This window comes from Fundulus heteroclitus, unplaced genomic scaffold (genome assembly GCF_011125445.2).
Source record: "Fundulus heteroclitus isolate FHET01 unplaced genomic scaffold, MU-UCD_Fhet_4.1 scaffold_380, whole genome shotgun sequence".
Classification (NCBI taxonomy): Eukaryota; Metazoa; Chordata; class Actinopteri; order Cyprinodontiformes; family Fundulidae; genus Fundulus; species Fundulus heteroclitus.
Genome location: NW_023396793.1, coordinates 42,625 through 64,412, shown reverse-complemented (window position 1 = coordinate 64,412; position 21,788 = coordinate 42,625). Strand labels below are relative to the sequence as shown.

Below are 21,788 nucleotides of genomic sequence, written 5' to 3'. Positions count from 1 at the left end.
TGTGATGCTAACCAATGGGATCCATCCTTAGAAGCAGAACCTTGTTAGATGGTCAGACAGCAGAGTTCTGCCTCTGCTTTGTGGCCAGTATCTGTTCACTGTCAGGATCTGATTCACAAAGCAGATCAGATGAAGACATGCTGACAGAAACATGCAGCAGCTTTCAGCAACATGAACTCTTTAGCGTCAGGTCACCATTGTCCTCATTTCTCTGCTTCTATCTGACCTTCTCTGACAAACACAGCAGCTACAGAAGAGGCAGAGAGACAGAAAATGGTTCCTGGCAGCATTTCCAGCCTTAATGAAGGAAATCTGGAGGAAATGCTCTAAACTGCCAGAGAAACAGCTCCTTGGATCAGGTAGTGTTCACATTTCAGATGCTTTAGTTGTGATCTTATGCAGTGCAAGTGGGTGTGGCTGAGTGGTGGTTCCTTCCTGGTTTTGTGGCGCAGCTGCTGGCAATCCTGAAATCAACCTGGCAGTATATAAACCCCTGAAACCAGACAGCAGGCGCCAGTTTGTTCTTCTTGATTTCGTTTGGAGAAGTTGGATTCTGCTCAGATCACTCTGTCTGCCAGCCTGCCTGCCAAACCCACAGCCGAAGATACTTGCAAGTAGTGATGGTGAGATGAAGCCTCATGAGGCATTGAACCACTTGAGCCAACTGGTTCGAGAAAGGTTTATTTCTTGGAGCTTCATGTGCACACGAAACCACCTACTGGCCAGGTGTATAATCACAGGCAGCAGTATCTTAACACGTGCGATGCATTGATTTTTTATCTATTATGACTCTTGGGAATGACTTCACAAAAGGTGTATGACGAAATCATTTGTCTACATAAATTATGTATACACATATGTGTATAATAAAATATTGTTTGAATGTATTCTCTGTGTGTAATTATTCCCAACACAGTAGTGTCATGTTATATGGCATGGTGTGTAATAATCAGACCTCTCAACTTTGATCAAAAGTTAAGAGTGAGATTATGCTAATTTTGGGGGCAGGGGGGATTATGGTCAACAATTTCCCTTCAGCAGCAACACTGAAGCACACAGAGGTTCACGCTGCGTCTTTACGCACGATCCAGCTGCTGATGTCTCCCTCTTTTCAGCTCAATGCACTTCTAGACTGTTACAGTTTATAACATTCTTATCACCTTTCATGGCGACAGGTTTCTCAGTCAGTCGCTGACCAGACAAATTTCTATTGCTCTCGTCAGTGCACTCTGCGCGGTGAGGTGGGCGGATTTTACCCCCGTTGGTGCGCGACGTTGTGTGCGACGGATAAACGGTGGGGAAAAGGCATAACTAAATACTGTAAAGGGCTCCTATAAAGGGAACAGGGGTACTGACAGACCTGAGATAAAGCCCCTGATGTTACAAGTTCTTTAAAATGACCCTTAAAAGTGCGCACCTTAATTAAAGTGTGAGGCAGCAGCCCACCGAAGCGCCACTGATTCTATGTTGTTAAAAACAAAAGAGCATGAAACACAGCGACTAACTCTCCTATTGACTTTAACTGGCACACATTGCTACCCATGTGAGGACATTAAACGTAGTGATTCACGTTTTGAATGGTGAACGGTGATAAAAGCACCTGCTCCGAGGGAAAGGAGGGGGGAGAGGAGCAAGCGCTGAGGCACAGAAATACGATGCATGTAGTTAAAAAATGCAGAATTAATAAAAACGAAACTTATAAACAGACTAAGTAGTGTTTTAAACTGCATCTGGTTAGCAGAACTGTTTTATGATCCAGCGTGCAGCTATAACTGGTTCAGAATGAACCGGTCATCTGGCAAAATCTGAGCCACTTCCCGAAGCAGTCACGTGGTACAGCCGGGCATCACTACATGCAAGTAAACTGGAGAGTTTTGCTTTTTTCCAAGTCCAAGTTTGCAAGTTCCTGAAGAGTCTAGTCCTGTGAGCTTCCCTGCGCAAGTTAACTGGAGAGTCTTGCATCCCTTTGTTTTCCTTCCCTTTTTGGAAGCGCCTAATGTTAAAATAAATTATTTATTTTTACTTCCTGAGTCTGAGTCTGCATTTAAGTCTGTACAAAACTAACCCTAACATCTTTTCTCCCTCAGAGACTGGATTGAATGTTTTTAAAGAATAATTACAGATTAGAAATGACATGGGACTGATTTGGTCCTTTAGAAGTAAATAGCAGATAGAAATATTCCATGTTTCTACAAATATATCTGCTGTAATCTGGGATCTATTGTCAGAGGAAATAAAGGTTTCTGTCTCTCAGACTTTCCTTCCCTCTTTCTGTAAAGCAGCAGTGCAGCAGGTTTTCTCCACATTTTTGTTTCCATCAAAATGAGCTGCAGCTTTAGGGAGATTATCAGTTTTAATGCATTTAGCACAAAGGGCTGAAAACAGAACCACTTCAAAGCAAACCCGATAGGTTGTTGGGTTGAACACAGACATTACATTTACAGCAGCTGGAAATCCAGAGATTCAGGGGAAATAATCGATCCCAGAAAGACTTTAAACACTTAGATTCCCAAATGCCAACTAAAGACGAGGAATTAGTCCAACAGACGATAGAAGGAAGTTCTGATTGGAGATGTTCAGTCTCACCTGGAGCACAGCTGCTCTGATTGGCTGCCAGCAGTCCAGGTCCTGGTCTGAAGAAGTAAAACAAAAGTAATCATACCCCTTCTCCTTCCTTTAGATCTTAACATAAATGGTCTTCCAAATTCATGCTTTACTTACGAGTTTATAAAACTCTAAGGTCCATTTTTAAACGAATGAATGAATATGCTTAAAAAACATATATTTACACATTTACATGCCAACAATTCTCCCTACAGCCAATGTGACTAAGACCATTGTACATGTGTGTATAACCAGGCCCAATGTTTGTGTGAATACTACTGGTTTATTGACTAACAGCTGATGATTATGGAGCTTTAAGTTAAGTTAAAACAAATTTACTTTCACTTTATAAACTGAAGACTGAGTAAATATTATGTTTTATATCTTTGTGGAATCACAAGGATCAGTTAGAAACTGGGTTCTTACTCTGAGTCTGAGGGTCCAGGTTCTTCACTGAAGTCTGGATTGTCTTCTTTGGACCAGTCACTCCTCATAGACGGACAGCTGTATCCTGGAGGTTCTGCTCTGTTCTCCATCTCCTGGACTTCAGTCAGCCTGAGAGAGAAACCAGAACCAGTCAGTTCCCAATGGTTCAGGTCCAGTCAGTGTTCTGTAGAGCAGAAAGCTGGTTCCCATCATGTGTGTAGAGGACCAGAGGAACCTGAGTTCAGCAGGTACCATCTGGGTCTGGATTGTCCTCTCCTTCACTACTTCATGCACCTCCTGATGTCTGCTGGGTGATCTCCTCAGAACCATCTAGAGAAGTACTGGTTTCTTCGGAAAATTAAGCTAAAACTGAGGGTAAAACCTTTTCAGGTCTGAACTGGAATCCTGTTCCAGGTCTGTAGAAACATCCAGAGTGAATGAAGGAGGGAACATTTCCTCTGAAGTTCTGATGTGTTGGTTCTAAACACAGCGGCCCGCAAAGATGAACAAAGATGCTGCAGCTTCACTGCTAAAAGGAACTAAAAGGAAGTAAAACTGCATTGAAATGAATGTTTTTGTCCTTGATCTGAGCAGCTAAATAGGATTATCTGCCAACTGAATACGATTTAGCACTTAATATAGGATCAATTCATCTCCATCATCTTATGTCAAGGTCAGTATATCTAATTATCTTATTTTAGGGATCAAAATATTCTAATCTGATTAAGCTGCTCAAATCAAGGACAAATACACTCATTTCCAGAAAGTTTTACTTCCTTTTAGATCTCTTTTGCAGCTTGTAACTCTTCTCTTGGACCATCCTGCAGGTCATTCTCCAGAAGAATGACCTGCAGGATGGAAGAAGAATGAGCTCAATCAGAACCAACATGTTCCTCTGAAAAAGATTTTATTTAGGAGGAACATCTTGGTGTTTCAGCTCCTTTATGACCAAAGTTATATTCAGGAGACCTGAAGTTTTTCTCTATTTATTTCTTTGGCCGTAGAATCCAAAACTGTGCAGTCCTTCTGCCGTTTTGTCCAAGACTTCTTCAACTTTCACTATCTGACAGTTATTCAGTATTAATTGTGTTTCTGACTGAGCAATAACTGTTTAAAGGGCAAAGCAACAAACTTCAGGCAAGTCCTGTCTGCTGAATAAACGGCAATGAGAGGGTTAAAAGTGACTCTGTTACAAACTAGTCTGCATGAACTGCTGAACAACATTTCTGGCTCGTTTGCATTCCATAGAAACTTTGATATTTGTCAATCAGGGCAGCGATTTAAAAGTATTAATAAACTATATGAAGCCTAGGCGGAAATTCAACTGAAGAAACTGAATTACTTACATTCATCCAATCAGAGGCTCATCTCCTCCGACGTAAGCCAATCAGCTTTGAACCAGACCTCCACAAAGCCCAATCAGCATCCAGAGTTCATCTTAAAGGTCTTCAAATCACGTCTCAGCCTGCTACCCAGCCAAAGCTCAAGCAGTGGTTGCCCAATGTCTGATTAGGACTCAGATGACCCTGATTCAACCCACCTCCATCCCTTCTCCACCATGGTAGCCAAGCTCCATCGGGCTTTCCCATGGTGCTCCTTCAACCTCGTCCCTATCAGAGTGTAATTCCTCCTGGACTCTGACTGCATTCCCTGTCACATCTCAATGGGTCCGGCAGAAGACAGCCATGGAAGAACCCAGGTAAACCCAGATGCTCTCTCTGGGTACTCTGGCTTCCTCCCACAGTCCAAAAACATGATTGTTAGGTTAAATGGTGACTAAGTTCAATTCAATTCAATTCAATTTTATTTATATAGCGCCAAATCATGAAACATGTCATCTCAAGGCACTTTACAAAGTCAAGTTCAATCATATTATACAGATTGGGTCAGATTATACAGATTGGTCAAAAATGTCCTATATAAGGAAACCAGTTGATTGCATCAAAGTCCCGACAAGCAGTATTCACTCCTGGGGAAGCGTAGAGCCACAGGAAGAGTCATCTGCATTGTACATGGCTTTGCTGCAATCCCTCATACTGAGCAAGCATGAAGCGACAGTGGGAAGAAAAACCACCCATTAGCGGGAAGGAAAAACCTCTGGCAGAACCGGGCTCAGTATGAACGGTCATCTGCCTCGACCGACTGGGGTTACAGAAGACAGAACAGAGACATAGCAAGAGAGGCAAAAAAGCACAGAAGCACACATTGATCTAGTAATCTGTTCTACATTAGATGGTAGTAGCGGGTGAGCCGTCTTCTCTGGATGATGTCACAGTTAACAGAACGCCAGACCAGGTGTACCTACTATGAAGAAAAAGAGAGAGAACAGAAAGTTAAAGCAGAAATGACAACACATAATGCATAATTGAAGAACAGTAGAACTCAATAGAGTGAGAAAATTAGATCCTGATATACTCCAATAGCCTAAGCCTATAGCAGTAAAACTATAAAGGTAGCTGAGAGTAACATGAGCCACTAGTTATAATTTTTGTCAAAATTTTTGTCAAAAGAGTTTTGATTTTCATCAGAACTCTTGCTGCAGCATTTTGGATCAGCTGAAGGCTTTGAACTGCATTTTGTGGACTTCCTGATAGTAAAAAAATGACAATAGTCCAGCCTTGAAGTAACAAATGCATGGACTAGTTTTTCAGCATCACTCCTGGACAGAATGTTTCTAATTCTGGCAATATTCCGGAGGTGAAAAAAGGAAACTCTGGAAACCTGTTTAATATGGGATTTAAATGACATGTCTTGGTCAAAAATAACACCAAGATTTTTTACTTTATTACCAGAGGCCAGGTTAATGCCACCCAGATTAAGTGATTGGTTAAGAAGTTTATTTTTTGAGGACTCTGGCCCAAAGATTACAACTTCGGTCTTGTCAGAATTTAGATGCAGGAAATTTAAAGTCATCCAGCTTTTGATGTCATCAAGACATGACTGCAGTCGAAGTAATTGATTGGATTCATCAGGATTTATGGATAAATATAGCTGAGTGTCATCAGCATAACAGTGGAAATTAATCCCATGCTGTCTGATAATTTTGCCTATCGGAAGCATATATATAGTAAAGAGAATTGGTCTAAGGACTGAACCCTGTGGTACTCCACAGGTGACCCTAGAGTTTGAGGAAGATTTATTATTAACATGAACAAATTGGAATCTGTCTGACAGATAAGATTTAAACCAGCCTAATGCTTTCCCCTTAATCCCTACAGTATGTTCAAGTCTTTGTAGGAGAATATTGTGATCAACTGTATCAAACGCAGCACTGAGATCTAACAGGACAAGTATAGACACAAGTCCATTATCTGAGGCCATGAGAATATCATTAGTGACCTTCACCAGAGCTGTTTCAGTGCTATGATGAGCTCTGAAGCCTGACTGAAACTCCTCAAGTAGGTCATTACTTTGTAAATGTTCACAAAGTTGATTAGCAACTACTTTCTCAAGAATTTTAGATAAGAAAAGAAGATTAGATATAGGTCTGTAATTTACTAACATGTGTTACCCTTAGGTGTGTGAGGAGGAGACGGGATCTGAGTGTCTGATTACAGGGAGATAATTGACTGGTTTTATTTTCTGCAAGGAGCTCTATAATAGATCAAAGTAATAATAATGGGCATGCTTCGGTGCCACAGTGGTTCTTAGACCATTAATCTGCACAGTAGAGTGGGTGGCCTGCAGCCCCGTGGCCCGGTCCATTTCAGAGAGCCAGAGGTGAACCTCCTCAGGGCCTTTCCTTGTCTCTTTAGCCTCCAGCCTGTCAGCCTCTGTGCAGGACTGCAGCCTCTTCTCACTGCAAGCAGGGCGCCTGCAGCTGCAAGGAGCGCCAGTTACTCAGAAAAGTGATATAATAGATGATGGAAACCACTATGGGGCACAGATTAGTTTTATTCTCTTTTTTAACTACTCCTGCTGCCCCCTATGTGTCAGTGAAAAAAGTGTTGCCCCAGGCGGTGCCAGAAAAAGGCTACTGACCACAGGACGCCCATCTGTGGTTAGTAAATAGTAAAACAGTTCACAGTGTACCAACTTATGCAGGTTTACATGAAAAGTCTCAGGAAATGTGAGTTTTCTGTGCACTAGAACAAAGAAAGGGCTCTGTTTGATCATTAGTACTAAAATAGTCTAATACAGGACTCCAGCCAAAATGTGTCTAATTAAAACATTCAGCCAAGATTTTCACATTAGATACAAACCGGATTCCAAAAAAGTTGGGACACTAAACAAATTGTGAATAAAAACTGAATGCAATGATGTGGAGGTGTCAAAAACAAATATTTTATTCAGAATAGAACACAAATCGCAGATCAAAAGTTTAAACTGAGAGAATGTATCATTTTAAGGAAAAAATATGTTATTTCCAAATTTCATGGCGTCAACAAATTCCAAAAAAGTTGGGACATGGCCATTTTTACCACTGTGTGGCATTCCCCTTTCTTCTAACAACACTCAACAGACGTCTGGGGACAGAGGAGACCAGTTTCTCAAGTTTAGAAATAGGAATGCTCTCCCATTCATGTCTAATACAGGCCTCTAACTGTTCAATCGTCTTGGGCCTTCTTTGTTGCACCTTTCCCTTTATAATGTGCCAAATGTTCTCTATAGGTGAAATATCTGGACTGCAGGCTGGCCATTTCAGTACCCGGATCCTTCTCCTACGTAGCCATGATGTGATTGCTGCAGAATGTGGTCTGGCATTATCTTGTTGAAAAATGCAGGGTCTTCCCTGAAACAGATGACATCTAGATGGACTCATATGTTGTTCTAGAACCTGAACATAGGTCTCTGCATTTAGGGTGCCTTTCCAGACATGCAAGCTGCCCATGCCACAAGCACTCATGCAACCCAATACCATCAGTGATGCAGGTTTCTGGACGGAGCGTTGATAACAGCTTGGGTTATCCTTGTCCTCTCTGGTCCGGATGACAAGGCGTCCCAGAGTTCCATAAGGAACTTCAAATCGTGACTTATCTGACCACAGAACAGTCTTCCATTTTGCCTCACTCCATTTTAAATGATCCCTGGCCCAGTGCAAACGGCTGAGCTTGTGGAGCTTGCTTAGAAATGGCTTCCTCTTTGCACAGTAGAGTTTCAGCTGGCAACAACGGAAGGCACGGCGGATTGTGATCACTGACAATGCTTTCTGGAAGTATTCCTGAGCCTATTCTGTTATTTCCTTGACAGTAGCATTCCTGTTTGAGGTGCAGTGACCTTTAAGGGCCCGGAGATCACGAGCATCCAGTAAAGTTTTACGGCCTTGACCCTTACGCACAGCGATTGTTCCAGATTCTCTGAATCTTTTGATGATGTTATGCACAGTTGATGATGATAACTTAAAAGTCTTTGCTGTTTTACGCTGGCCAACACCATTCTGGTATTTCTGCACTATCTTTCTGAGCAACAATGGTGGAATAGGTTATCCTCTTACCATCTTGGCTTCAGAGAGACACTGACACTCTGAGAGGCTTTTTTTATACCCAATCCTGTTAATTAGTGTTAGTTGGTCTTCCAGCTGTTCGTTATATGCTCAATATCCTTTTCCCAGCCACTTATTGCTACTTGTCCCAACTTTTTTGGGATCTGTAGACACTGTGAAATTTTGAATCAACTTATTTTTCCTTTAAAATGTTACATTTACTCAGATTAAACTTTTGAGCTGTCATCTATATTCTATTACGAATAAAATATAGACATTTGCCATCTTCACATCATTGCATTCAGTTTTTATTCACAATTTGTTTAGTGTCCCAACTTTTTTGAAATCCAGTTTGTATTTGGTACTTTACAAACTAAATGCTTTATAGTGACTTTTCAGCCACAGCGAACAGACGGTCTGGCCAATAATAACACAGCAGCAGCAGCAACAACGGGGGTTTCTCCCTGCAGCCTCCCTGGAGACACCAGCCTGTTGGCGGGTCTCTGCCGCCCCGACAAGTCCCAGCAGAATTAGCATCGGCTCATCATCCTCCAGAACTGACTGCACACATGAAGCTTGGAGGTGTACTTTCTGCCTAAAAACATTTTAAAACTACATTTTTCATAAATTAAGGCTATAAAATCCATAGGTTTGTAAACTAGTCAACTCCTTACTGCTCCTTACTCCATCCTTGTGGTGGACAGTTTTTCTGGTTCCAGCCAACCCCGTTCCCTCAACAAGCCCCAAGTACTGGGTCAGCTGAGGCACCAAAGCCCCAGAAAATGAAATTAGTCGGTAAATGTGAATGAAAGGCTAGCAGGGATCTGAAAGCTCCAGGCTTTTCAGTGGCAATAGAAAAGAGGCTATACATACAAACATACACATGAATATATACACAGCAAAACAAACATCGCTCTCATTTGTTATATACAACAGACTGAAACACATGAGCCATAAAATAGTCTGGGCCTCCTTAATAAACACAGTTTTAGCTAAATATAGAAATGTTGGACATTTCTACACTGAGTCTCATCCACAGTTTCACTCCACTACTGTACTTGAGTATATTTTGGAGTACTTTATACTTTCCTCGAGTACAATTTTTTTGATAGATTTATCTTTTACTTCACTATATTTCCGAATTTAATTGCATACTTTTACTCCATACATTTTCAATGTTTGTTTTAGTTACTCATTACAAAAAAGCGAGATTGAGAGAGAGAGAAATGCAAGTGTTTTGACCCCACCTACTGATAACGTTACAGGTGTATCCATCAGCAGGTTTATCACTTCCTGTAGGTTAATTAAGCCTGGTTTATCACTTAACCATGTTCTTAGTATACACTCCCTGGTCTAAATGTTGCCTGCACTTGGTTGTGTGTATTTTTAAAGTGTATAGCACTGACCTTACTTGAAGAAGGAAAACTGAAAGATTACAAAAAAGTTTTATTTTCTGTCTAAATTTAGTCTAAATTTCTCCTGCACTTGGTTGTTTATATTATTTTAAGTGAATTTGATCTTTAAATTTTACCAAAATCTAAAAAATGTAATTCAAACTGCATCTACCTTCTTTTACTTTTTACTTATACTTTTCATTATATTACTTGGGGACATCTATTTTTACAGTAATTTTTATAATTAAGTACAAGACATTTCAGACACTTTAAGACTTTAACTCAAGTAACATTTCAGTCAGTGACTTGGACGTTTACCAAAGTCATATTTTGGAGAGGTACCTATACTTTTACTTGACTCTGAGATTTCAGTACTTTATACAACAGAGCTGCTGGCACAGGTAGAAAGTACTCTCTGTAACAAAGACCTGGGTGTCAACAGAGGAGCAAACTGAACTCTGACTTCCCAAAGAAAACTCACTGAGCAGAAAAAAAGTTAGAATAAAATGATTTTACCTTTAATTCTGACACCGACGTGTTTCTTCTGTCTGTTCTTCAGAGACAAAATGGAGCCTGAGCTTCTGACCTTTGATCTCTACCTGCTGCAGGTAAACATGAGAAGCAGGAAGGGCTCAGCCTGCCCTCCTGGACTCATTTACAGGAAATCAGGGGTCCGTTCTTCGTAAGTTGCTTAAAACATCCAAGATCAAATGAGACATCCAAGATGATTTCATCCGGCTAATCCTGATCCGGCTAATTGGGTTCTTCGAACACACCTGTTGTTTACGATTAGTATCACTGGATTGAGTTATCTGAGACAACTGCGCGTTCATGCGTTTGTTTAAAAGGGGAAATGTATCGATAGTAGAAACAATGATCAGCAGTGCTGCTATTGGCTGTTCAGCATGGCCAAAGAACGTCCACAGTTTTTCTCCCAAGCAGAACAAGAGCTTTTAAAAGATGTTTATGCCGAATTTGAGTCAATTAAAACGACAGGTAACACCTCAAAGTCTGCTAAAACCAGGAGAGAGGGCTGGCAAACAGCAGCAGACAAATTAAATTGTAAATACTGTCCATGATAGATGTTTCTATCACTTTCTACAGTATATATTTTTGCATTTTAATAATTTCATAAGTACTAAGTTCTTTTACGTCAGAGCCTCCATGGGAGCCACTAGAACATGGGGGGAAAAAGTGAAGTACAAGAATATTCTACAAAATTATAGGCTTTAATTATTATACTGTATATTAAAAAGCAACATCTTCCTCTTTTTTAAAAGCCACTGTTAAATTACGTGTTTGTCTGTTTTTAACAGCCACCAATAAGAAGGCTGAAAAAAATCGGGTTCTTTTTACTTTTACATGTTTAACCCTTTTTCTTTTTTCTTTTTTTTCACATAATGACTCAAGGTGCCATTTGTTCCCTATATTAACAGCATCTTCAACAAAAGAAAAAGTATTTTGTCCTGAAAAAAAAAAAATTAAGAGGAGAAATTGAACTCCACAACAAGAAAAGGAGAAAAACTGCACTAGAGATCGAGTTGCTTCAAAAGGACCTTCAGAGTAAATTCTAATACACCATTTTACACATAGTAGTATTACTGACTTTACATAACTGTCTCTTACTGCAGGCAAAAGATGACTTGCTGACTTTTCTTTATAAATAATTGTTTAAATAAAACGACAGGAACAAAGCATTATTTGTTTCGTCTTTTATTGAACATAAAATAAAATGGTGTTCCACAATTCTGTCCCTTCCTCTGCCACTAGGTGGTCCAAGTGTGCTGGCTAGACACAGACTTCCCTATCTCCTCCGCTACGATCTAATCATGTTTACATCAAATAAACCTGCTCGGGAGCAGGCTCAACTTTGCGCACATGTTGCTATGACAGCAAGTCCGGGATGAGTTTCGAAGAACCAAACGATCCAAGATCATGCCAAATCGTCAACAATGAAATCCAGCTAACTGAGTTAGCGACGTACGAAGAACGGACCCCAGGGGTCCGTTCTTCGTACGTTGCTTAAAATATCCGAGATCAAATGACACATCCAAGATGACTTCATCCGGCTAATCATGATCCGGCTAAGTGGGTTCTTCCAACACACCTGTTGTTTAGGATTAGTATGGCTGGATTGAGTTATCTGAGACAACTGCGCGTTCATGCGTTTGTTTAAGAGGGGAAATGTATCGATAGTAGAAACAATGATCAGCAACGCTGCTATTGGCTGTTCAGCAAAGAATGCGCACAGTTTTTCTCCCAAGCAGAACAAGAGCTTGGAAAGTTATGCCGAATTTGAGTCATTAATTAAAACACCTCAAAATCTATTAAAGCCAGGAGAGAGGGCCGGCAAAAAGTAGCAGACAAATTAATGCATAAATACTGTCCATGGTAGATGTCACCTTCTATCACCTTCTACAGCATGAATTTTTGCATTTTAATAATTTGATATTTACTTTGTTCTTTTATATCAGAGCCTCCACGGGACCCACTAGACCATGGGGACAAGTAAAAGTGAAATACAAGAATATTCTACAAAATGGTAGCCTTTAATTATTACACTTTATTTTAAAAAGGCACTTGTTATGTCAAGAGATCCAAATTTCAGTGTCATTCCTTAGAGACGGGAAGTAAAGGACACGTGCAAACTGGGAATAAAAAAAAAAAAATCTTTATCCATAAAAAATTTAAATTTTCCTTTTCCAAGTCATCCACAGTTTACACAGTAAAACTGTATTGCTCCGTGTCTAGATAATCCGTCCATAGTTTTTTCTAATAGGGCTTGGGCGTCGTGACGTAATCACTTTGCATGGCCGCCATATTGATTGCCTCCTCCACCCCTTTTCAGACTACTACCGCGTACTGGACTCCCTCGCAGCCGTGTTTATTTTTTAGATTAATTTCACTTTGACTTGATTTCAGTCATGGTAAACCGTTGCTGTGTTGTGGGCTGTAACAGCGCAACACATGATTGTCGTGGCAAAAAGATAGGAAATGGGATAACTTTCCACCGCTTTCCTGCCTGGAGGCGCAACCACGGAGACCAAGTGTCAGCGATAACAAAGAGTCGTCGGCTCGCTTGGATCGCGGCTGTAAGACGACCGAACATAACTTTCCATCGTATCCCGATTTCAATGAGAGTGTGTTCTCTGCATTTTCATTCTGGTAAGTTAAAGATGCACGGTTTTATTTTATAGCCTACATTGTTTCTTTCCTTCAACCGCGACACCACATACATGCATGAATGCGCACCCAGAGAAGGTTGATGTAGCATTTCATCCTCTTCAGTAGAACACACTGCCAGTTCCTACAAGGGCAGGGACATCCCTCTCCATTTTCAAAAAACTCCTGGAGACCCAGCTCTTTAGAGACAACATCTCTCATAGCACCACTTATAAGTTTTGCTGATCCTAGCACTTACCAGCCGTCTTGTAATGTAATGTAATCATAGGATCTTTGATAACATTAAGGTTCTATATGTGTTCAACACTTCTGCTATGGATAATAATTTTAAATTGTGTTACCAGGAAAACCAGCAAATGAAATGTACAACTCTCATCCGGATTGGGCACCATCACTACACTTGGGCCACACTGAGATGAAGGCCACAAAGACTGCACGCTATGAGAGACAGGAAAAGAGAAAACGGCAAAGGACTGACAGTGCACCTGTGATGGATGAGACAGTTATTGATGACCTTGTTCCACCAGGTAAGCCTTACAGAGCCAGCAGAAACAACACCTTATATTGCTTTTGTTGCTGTTTCAGCTGCACGATGCACATTTAGCTAAAATATTTCCTTATTTGATCCACAGTGGATACACCAGCACCAGCAGAGGATGGAGCTGACCAGACGCCGCTGACAGAATGTGACTTCTGTCAGCGCCGGAGTGCTGAAATAAACCGGCTGCTGGAGGAGAACAGGACCCTAAAATGTGAGCTTGGCCAGAGAAAAATGGATGAACATTTCCTGAAGGATGACGACGTCAAAGTGAAATACTACACTGGACTTCCACACCTTGAAGTTGTCATAGGTGTTCTAGCCTGTGTTGGACCGTACATGACACAGAGTAGTAAAGTATTGTCACCTTTTCAGATGCTTTTCCTGACCCTAATGCGCCTTAGATTAAATTTACCTATACAACACATTGCCCACCTCTTTTTTGTAGACAGAAAAACTGTTTCCAAAACGTTCAGCGACACCATAAATGTTCTGCATGCACGCATCAGCCCTTTGATTAACTGGCCAGGGCGAGACGCGCTGCATGCAACGATGCCCCATCAGTTTGTGGAGGCCTTTGGGAAGCGTGTTGCTGTTATTCTGGACTGTTTTGAAATATTTATACAGAGACCATCAAATTTTAAAGCTCAAGCTCAGTCATATTCCCACTACAAACACAACACAACTATGAAGTTCCTCATTGGTATTACACCACAGGGCTCAATTTCTTTCATTTCCAAGGGATGGGGGGGACGCGTCACTGATAAGCACGTAACTGATAACTGTGGGATTCTGGACAAACTGTTACCTGGGGATTTAGTGTTGGCTGACCGCGGCTTTGACATACAGGACAGTGTGGGACTTATGTGTGCCGAAGTAAAGATCCCGGCTTTCACAAAAGGACGCTGTCAGCTGGATGCAAGAGACGTGGAGAGCACAAGAAAAATTGCCCACCTCCGAATTCATGTGGAAAGGGTGATCGGAACCGTCCGCAACAAGTACACCATTTTGTCAGCTAAAGCACCTATTCACATGGTGTTGCCATGCAAGGATGAAGACATGACATTTCTTGATAAGATTGTGTCTGTATGTTGTGTTCTGACAAACATGAGCCCTAGTGTTGTGCTGAAATAAATGTGCATCTGGTTTCTCCTTTATCATTATTGGTTACCTTTAAAATTGGTTTCAACAACTTCATTCTGCTGTACTGTATTAAAACAAAGAATGTTGATCAATATTGAATTGACAATTTATTTGTACTGACAATATACTCTTAAGCTAACATCTAACAAGTGGTTTTCAGCCATAAGTGTCGGATGCATCCATACCCAAAAGCAAGAGGTGTCAGACAATCAGATGTTTTTCAGTGTTTATTTGCAAGTAGTGCAACTTTAGAACACAGTGCACAGCAGAACGGTGCAGTGCAGTTGGAATGCTTGAAGGTAAAGGGTTAAAAAAAATGGACGCATAGAAAATGTAGTGCAATTTCTTATAACAATAACAAATACTATGTTTTTATAAAAAATGTTCAATACTATTAATAAATAGGTATCTATAATACAACAATGGACACAGAAAATGGAGGTTGTGCAAATTAAATAAACAATAACAGATACAAATAAATGGAGGTAGTGCAAATTATAAATATATGAAACAATAACAGATACAATAAAATGGTAGTGCAATTTCTTATAACAATAACAAATACTATGTTTTTATAAAAAATGTTCAATACTATTAATAAATAGGTATCTATAAAACAACAATGGACAGAAAATGGAGGTTGTGTAAATTAAATATCAATAACAGATACAAATAAATGGAGGTAGTGCAAATTAAAAAAATAGTAAACAATAACAGATACAAATAAAAATGGCAGTGCAATTTCTTATATAATAATGAATATACATTTCTTAAAATGTATAAATAAAGGTATCTATACAATATATAATAATATACAATAATATAACAATATGTTATAATATACAATCTGATATTATAATAAATAACAATATTTAATAATATAGAATATATGTCTTTGGACAGCTACTACAGACATGCATCACAAAACCAGGAGTCACCTGCTGCAGTGGTTGCATCAAGTCCAACACAGGAAAGGTGGAACCACTGCGTCGCACAGATCTCGTTGTCACACGCAACCATGTCATCCAGTTCCTCAGGCCCTTGGCACACGGACCACGTATTCTCTTTATGTTCTGTGGTCCTCTTCCTCGCTCTCTTTTGCCCTCTTACTTTTGGGATTTTTACAGTGTTAGGAGATTTGACAGCCATAACTCTTGAGGTCTGCAGTGTGGAGGCATCTTGTGTGTAGTGGCGGCAAATGAGCTCAGGGAGGGAAACCTTCAGGAAAAATTCCTGTGCCTTCTGTAGACATGACTCCCAGAACCTGACATCTGGCATGACTCGGACAACAACAAGATCTTTCTGTGTCCACACCACAAAGTCACAGTATTTGGACTCAGTCACAAAGATCTGTGTCTGCACCTGCGTGTAGTATCTGTGGCCTTGTTTAAGTTGATATGTGTTGTCCACAAGTTGGAGACAGAAGTCCCTGTCACCAACACAAGCCTCCTGGACAGTGTTGTTCTTGTGCTTTGCTGGACACTTTATTTCCAGGCAGCCTTTCCCACAGCAGATACAGTAAAGTAATCCATCAGGTGAAGCGCCTACTTGAGGAAACTCAGGGTTGATGCAGAAACCAGACAGCTCAATTTTCAGGTCAGTGTGGTGTGGTGCCTGCTTGGCCTGATACACACTCCTTGCAGTCTCCTCATGCTCAATTCCCCATCTTGTGTCTTGTGTGGTCAACAGTGCTGTTGGGTAGCACACTTCTCGCACCGTGGACACAGCGGGCTTCTTAATGTTGCAAACATGAACTGCATGCATTGCTGAGGCGGTTACTCTCCCTGCCTGTACTCCATACCAGGCAGATGACTTATGTTGCTGCTTTGTGTAGCTGCTGATGATGCTGGCTTGTTCCTTTGACACAGCTGCAATGTCTTTCACTGTCTCACAGTGCTGGAGAAGGACAGCTAGTGGAGCATTATCAAGCTGTGGGTCACGCAGACGGTCTTGCAGGGGTTTTGGCATCACAGCTGGCTGGACAGGATCAGCATAGTCATGAAAGTACGTCTCCATTGTGGACATACAAACTGCCCTATGCTTATGCAGAACAGGGAGCAGTGACGACAAGTCGTCCAACGTGGCTTGGGGCGTGCATCTGCTGGCCCGTGTCCGTAGGCCAGGCATGGGACTGTTGTCATTGATGACTCTGTCCAGAGCAATCCTCTGCGCCTTTGCTAAAGTAAAGTCCATCTTGTGGGTGACTTCTCCGTGGACTTTGTTAATTCCTGCTGGTATTTTCCAGTAAGCTGGCACATCTGTCACTGTCTTTTTTCCACGGATGCGGACTGCTGCCTCAATCTTGAACAATAGCGCCCCAACATGTGTACATGCCTCTGCAATGCCAGCCATGCATGTACAGTGTGCACAGCAAACCTGGCCATCGTTGGCAATGATGACCAGTGGCTTCAGGGGAGTCTCATTAATGCGCTGAGAGTGCAAGACCTGAGGAGAATTAAATGGACATACATTATGCAGGTAAGGACACCACTTCATTATGTTTCATTCCATGCAGGAAACCAAACATTAACCTCAACCCCTCAGTAATGTGTATACATGACTTGGGCGTAGGAAGGTTTTAAAATGTGTGTGTGTGTGTGTGTGTGTGTGTGTGTGTGTGTGTGTGTGTGTGTGTGTGTGTGTGTGTGTGTGTGTGTGGGTACCAATAAACAGTACATAGTCACACAAGATGTAAACAATTTACACATACAAAGAGTATTGAAGCTTAACCCATATTAAACAAAATAATATAAAATGAATTTGAACATTAAAACGATAATTAAATAACCAGTAGACTGCAAGTAATTAAAAATTTAATTAAGAGAAAAATGTGTTAATAATAAGAATTTAATTCAATGACAGTAACACTATCAATTAATTAGGTAGCCAAATTCTTGTTGATATTGATAGTTGTATTTATTAAAATAATGGAAAAAGTAAAAATTAAATTTTATCTCAAAAGTGGACGAGGGACTTGTCCCCCTTGCCCCCCTTTTCCTATGCCACTGCATGAGACAAAATGACATTTATACGACAGTAAAGTATAACATCTGAAAATTAATTTTAACATTCATCTTTCTGTTGCTATCCCTCTGCTGACAGCAAAAATGCGTACTACAAAACTGCTGCATTAACTAAGCGAGTTGTAAAGCTAAGTCTGACGTGATTTTGCTTACAGATTGCCGTGAAATCATGCTCTCACAACCATGCTGTTATCTTAAAAAGGACATCACGCAAAGGTTGCATTCAAGTAAGCAAAAGGATGCTTTGAAATGCGTCCTGTTTCAGGAAAGGCAAGGTTGTAGCAACAGGACAACAGTACAGAGACTGATAGGTCCGATGGAAGGGCTAACGTTAATGTTATGAGAGTTAAAATGTGGGATCTTTTACGGGAAAATACTAAAACGGCAGCGAGAAAGGCTGAGAAACATGGAGGGTTTAGGGAGGGTTGGCAGTTAATGTTACTAACGGTTAGCAGCTACTAAACTAGCAGGTACCAGAGCCTGTCTGAGCACAGCTTACCTTTGTACGAATGACTGTGTTCCCACAGTTTGCTGGCTTTAAGATCTGCAGCTCCTGAACCCATCCATTCGTGAACTGCACATGAGACTCCAAGGACTTGTAGCTTCAGAACTGTTCTGAAGTATAGGTGCTCACACCACAAACAAGGTAGGCAAAGACGTCTGCTATACAAAACAGTGGCAGCAAGTCCTCATCGGCGCTCCACTCTTTGTTTGGAACTTCATATGGATCCAAATTATTTATTACGCTGATTTTGTCTACATACCGGTCCCTGGCTTCTTTGTTTAAAGTGTCCCTGTCATAGTTTGAGTTCTGTTTTTAGTTTAGGTACTGTTGGTGTTTGACATCTGTCATTGTTTTCAGTATTATTTCTGTGCAGTTCATTTGTTTTCTCAGTTCTGTTGGGATCTCGGTACTGATGTTGGCTCTGATTACTTACTCCACACACCTGCTCATCTCCACCCCTGCTGCAATTAGTTCTAACATGCTCCACCTGTATCTACCACTACTTAACCAGCTCCCAGACCCAACATCAGTGCCAGAGAAAAGTCGGCCGCCATCTTAGAGCGGTTGTCGGCAGAGAAGCGGAAGGGTCTTGGTGGTGTTGGACAACTTGTGGAAGCGACTACGTGTCAGGTTGGACGGTGTTGATTTTGGCGGTTGGCAAAACTAGAGTGTGACTGGATTGGGATGACAAGTAAGGTAGATGGGGATGGTGAGGGTGATGAAATGGATTTCGATGATTGGACTCCGGTAGGTAGAGGAAGAGGTAGAGCTAAGGAGAAAAGTTTGAAAGATGATAGAGAGACTGCTAGTCAAATTAGTAAGAGAAGTTTAGAAGATTGTAGTTCAGATGATGAAAGCAGAGTGGTGAGGAGAAAAGTGACAAATGAGGAATTTAAGGTAATACTTAAGTTCAGGAAGGAAGATGAAAACATAAATCTAAGTCCGATAGCAGTTTCAAGAGAAATAAAAAAGAAGATAGGGGAAGTGGAGGTTGTTAAAATATTGCGAGATGGAAACATGTTTATAAAATGTAAATCTGAAGACCAAAAGAATAAAAGCATGCAGATTGATAATATTTGTAAAAAGGTTGTGAGTGAAAGGAAGATAGTTGGAGAAAATAGAGTATCACGTGGTGTTATCACTGGAATTCCACTTGATGAAGATTTGGAAAAACTTAAAAGAAATATACATGGTGGTGAAGTGCGGAGATTGAAAAGATTGTTGAAAACTGTGGATGGGGAAAAAGTAGAGAGTTTCTCTATACTTCTGGAGTTTCAAGGTGATGTTCTTCCTGATAAAATAAAGATTGGTTTCATGAGTTTTTTTTGTAAGGCCTTATATCACTCCTCCTTTGCGATGTTATAAATGTCAAAGGTATGGTCATGTTGCAGCTGTGTGTAAAGGAAAGCAAAGATGTGCAAAATGTGGTGGAGATCATAGATATGAGGAATGTGGAGCAGATGTACAGTTGAAATGTTGTAACTGCGGTGGTCAGCATAATGTAGCATATGGAGGATGTGAAGTAAGGAAAAGAGCGGTAGAAATACAACAGCTGAAAACGGTTCAAAACATGACGTATGCAGAGGCAGCAAAAAGTGTTCAAGAAAAAAGAACAATTCAGAAAAGTCAAAAAGTGTCTTCTAATCCAAATCCTGGGCCCAGTCAAAGAACAATGGCAGGAACAGAAATCACAATGGATAAATTAATATTATTTATGGCATATGTTATCAATTGTACTGATCAAGTGAAACAGAAAACGGAAAAGATCAAAATTATAGTGAAAGGTGCAGAAAATTTTTTAGCTGTGAAAGACTTATCTTGGGAATTGATAAATAAAAGGCTTGAAATAGATGGGAAACAAGGTGGAGGAAGAATTTAATGTTTATTCTACAATGGAATGCAAGAAGTTTATTAGCAAATGGACAAGAATTTAAAGGATATTTAAGTTTTTTTGGAAAATAAACCAGATATTATTTGTATTCAAGAAACATGGCTTAAACCAGAGTTAAATTTTATTATAGCAGGATATGATAGTATTAGAAGAGATAGGGAACAAGAAAGTGGAGGAGGATGTGTAATATTTATAAAAAATGGAATACAGTATAGATTTATAGGAAAAGGGAAAACACTAGAATGGTTAGCTGTGGAAATCTGGATTAATAAAGAAAGGGTTAACATATTAAATTTTTATAATCCATGTAAAAAGCTGTGTTTGGATGAAATGGAGGAAATGTTTAAAAATTTAGGAAAAAAGATAATATGTTGTGGAGATTTTAATGCTTTTAGTACTTTGTGGGGTAATAAGAATGATAGTAATGGAGAAGTGGTGGAAGAATTAATGGATAGGAATCAATTGGTTTGTCTTAATAATGGAGAAGGGACAATGATTAATATTAGAAATGGATATGAATCTGCGTTAGATTTAACTTTATTATCAGAAAAACTTGCTGGAATTAGTGATTGGAAAATATTAAGAGAATCAACTATAGGAAGTGACCATTATCCTATACGTATTGAAATTGGTTTAGAAGTTGGAAAAAGTGAAAATGGAGGTATAGAAAGATGGGTATTTGGAAATGTTGATTGGGAAAAATATAAAATACTCATTGATAAAGAAATGCAAAAGGTTGATTTAAATTTGGATATTGACAAGGTGAATTTTTCTATTTGTGAAGCCATTGTAGGTGCTGCACGTGAAACAATACAAAGGAAAAAAGGCAAATATAAGAAGAAAATAGTTCCATGGTGGACAAAGGACTGTGATGCTGCGATTAAATCTCGAAATAAAGCTTTTAGGTTGTTAAAGAGAAATCAGAATTATCAGAACTTTATTGAATATAAAAGGTTCCAAGCTCTTGTTAAAAGAACTGTGAAAAATGCAAAAAAGGTTTATTGGGGAAATTTTTGTAATTCGGTAGGTAGGGAAACAAAAATTTCCAAAATTTGGGGAATGATAAAGCGAATGAATGGAATTAGACCTGAATATGGATATCCAGTTATGAAAGAGGGAAATGTTATGGCTGTGACTGAGGAGGAGAAGGCAAACATGTTGGTTCAAAATTTTGTTAAAGTTCATAGTAGTAATAATTTAAGTATAGAAGAGAAACGTAGAAGAGTTTGTACAATTAATGAAAATGTTAATTTATTAGAAGGAAATATAGGATATAATGATTTATTAAATGGTCCTTTTTCTTTATTTGAGTTAAATAATGCTTTAAGGAAATCAAAAAATTCATCTCCAGGGAAAGATAATATTACTTATATTATGGTTAGTAAGTTTAGTAATGAATCTAAAAAGATGTTGTTAGAATTTTATAATAAGATATGGGAAGTAGGTTTTTTACCTAAGGCATGGAAAGAAGCAATTGTAGTTCCAATCTTAAAGCCAGGTAAAGAGAGATCAAATCCAGCTAGTTACAGGCCTATTGCTTTAACTTCACACATATGTAAAATAATGGAGAGAATGATAAATGAAAGATTAAGTTATTTCATAGAGAAGAGGGGATACTTATCAACATTTCAAAGTGGATTTAGAAAAGGTAGAAGTACT

General features: G+C 39.8%; 1 protein-coding gene across 1 annotated transcript in view; it reads right to left on the bottom strand.

The window, feature by feature from the left end:
- LOC118560087 (NLR family CARD domain-containing protein 3-like) overlaps positions 1-25 on the bottom strand; it is a 31,328-nt gene extending 31,303 nt beyond the window's left edge. The window contains exon 1 of the mRNA XM_036130813.1: positions 13-25. Within this exon, the coding sequence (XP_035986706.1) occupies positions 13-25 (13 nt within the window). The remainder of the gene's footprint in view (positions 1-12) is intronic.
- Between the last annotated feature and the right edge of the window lie 21,763 nt (positions 26-21,788).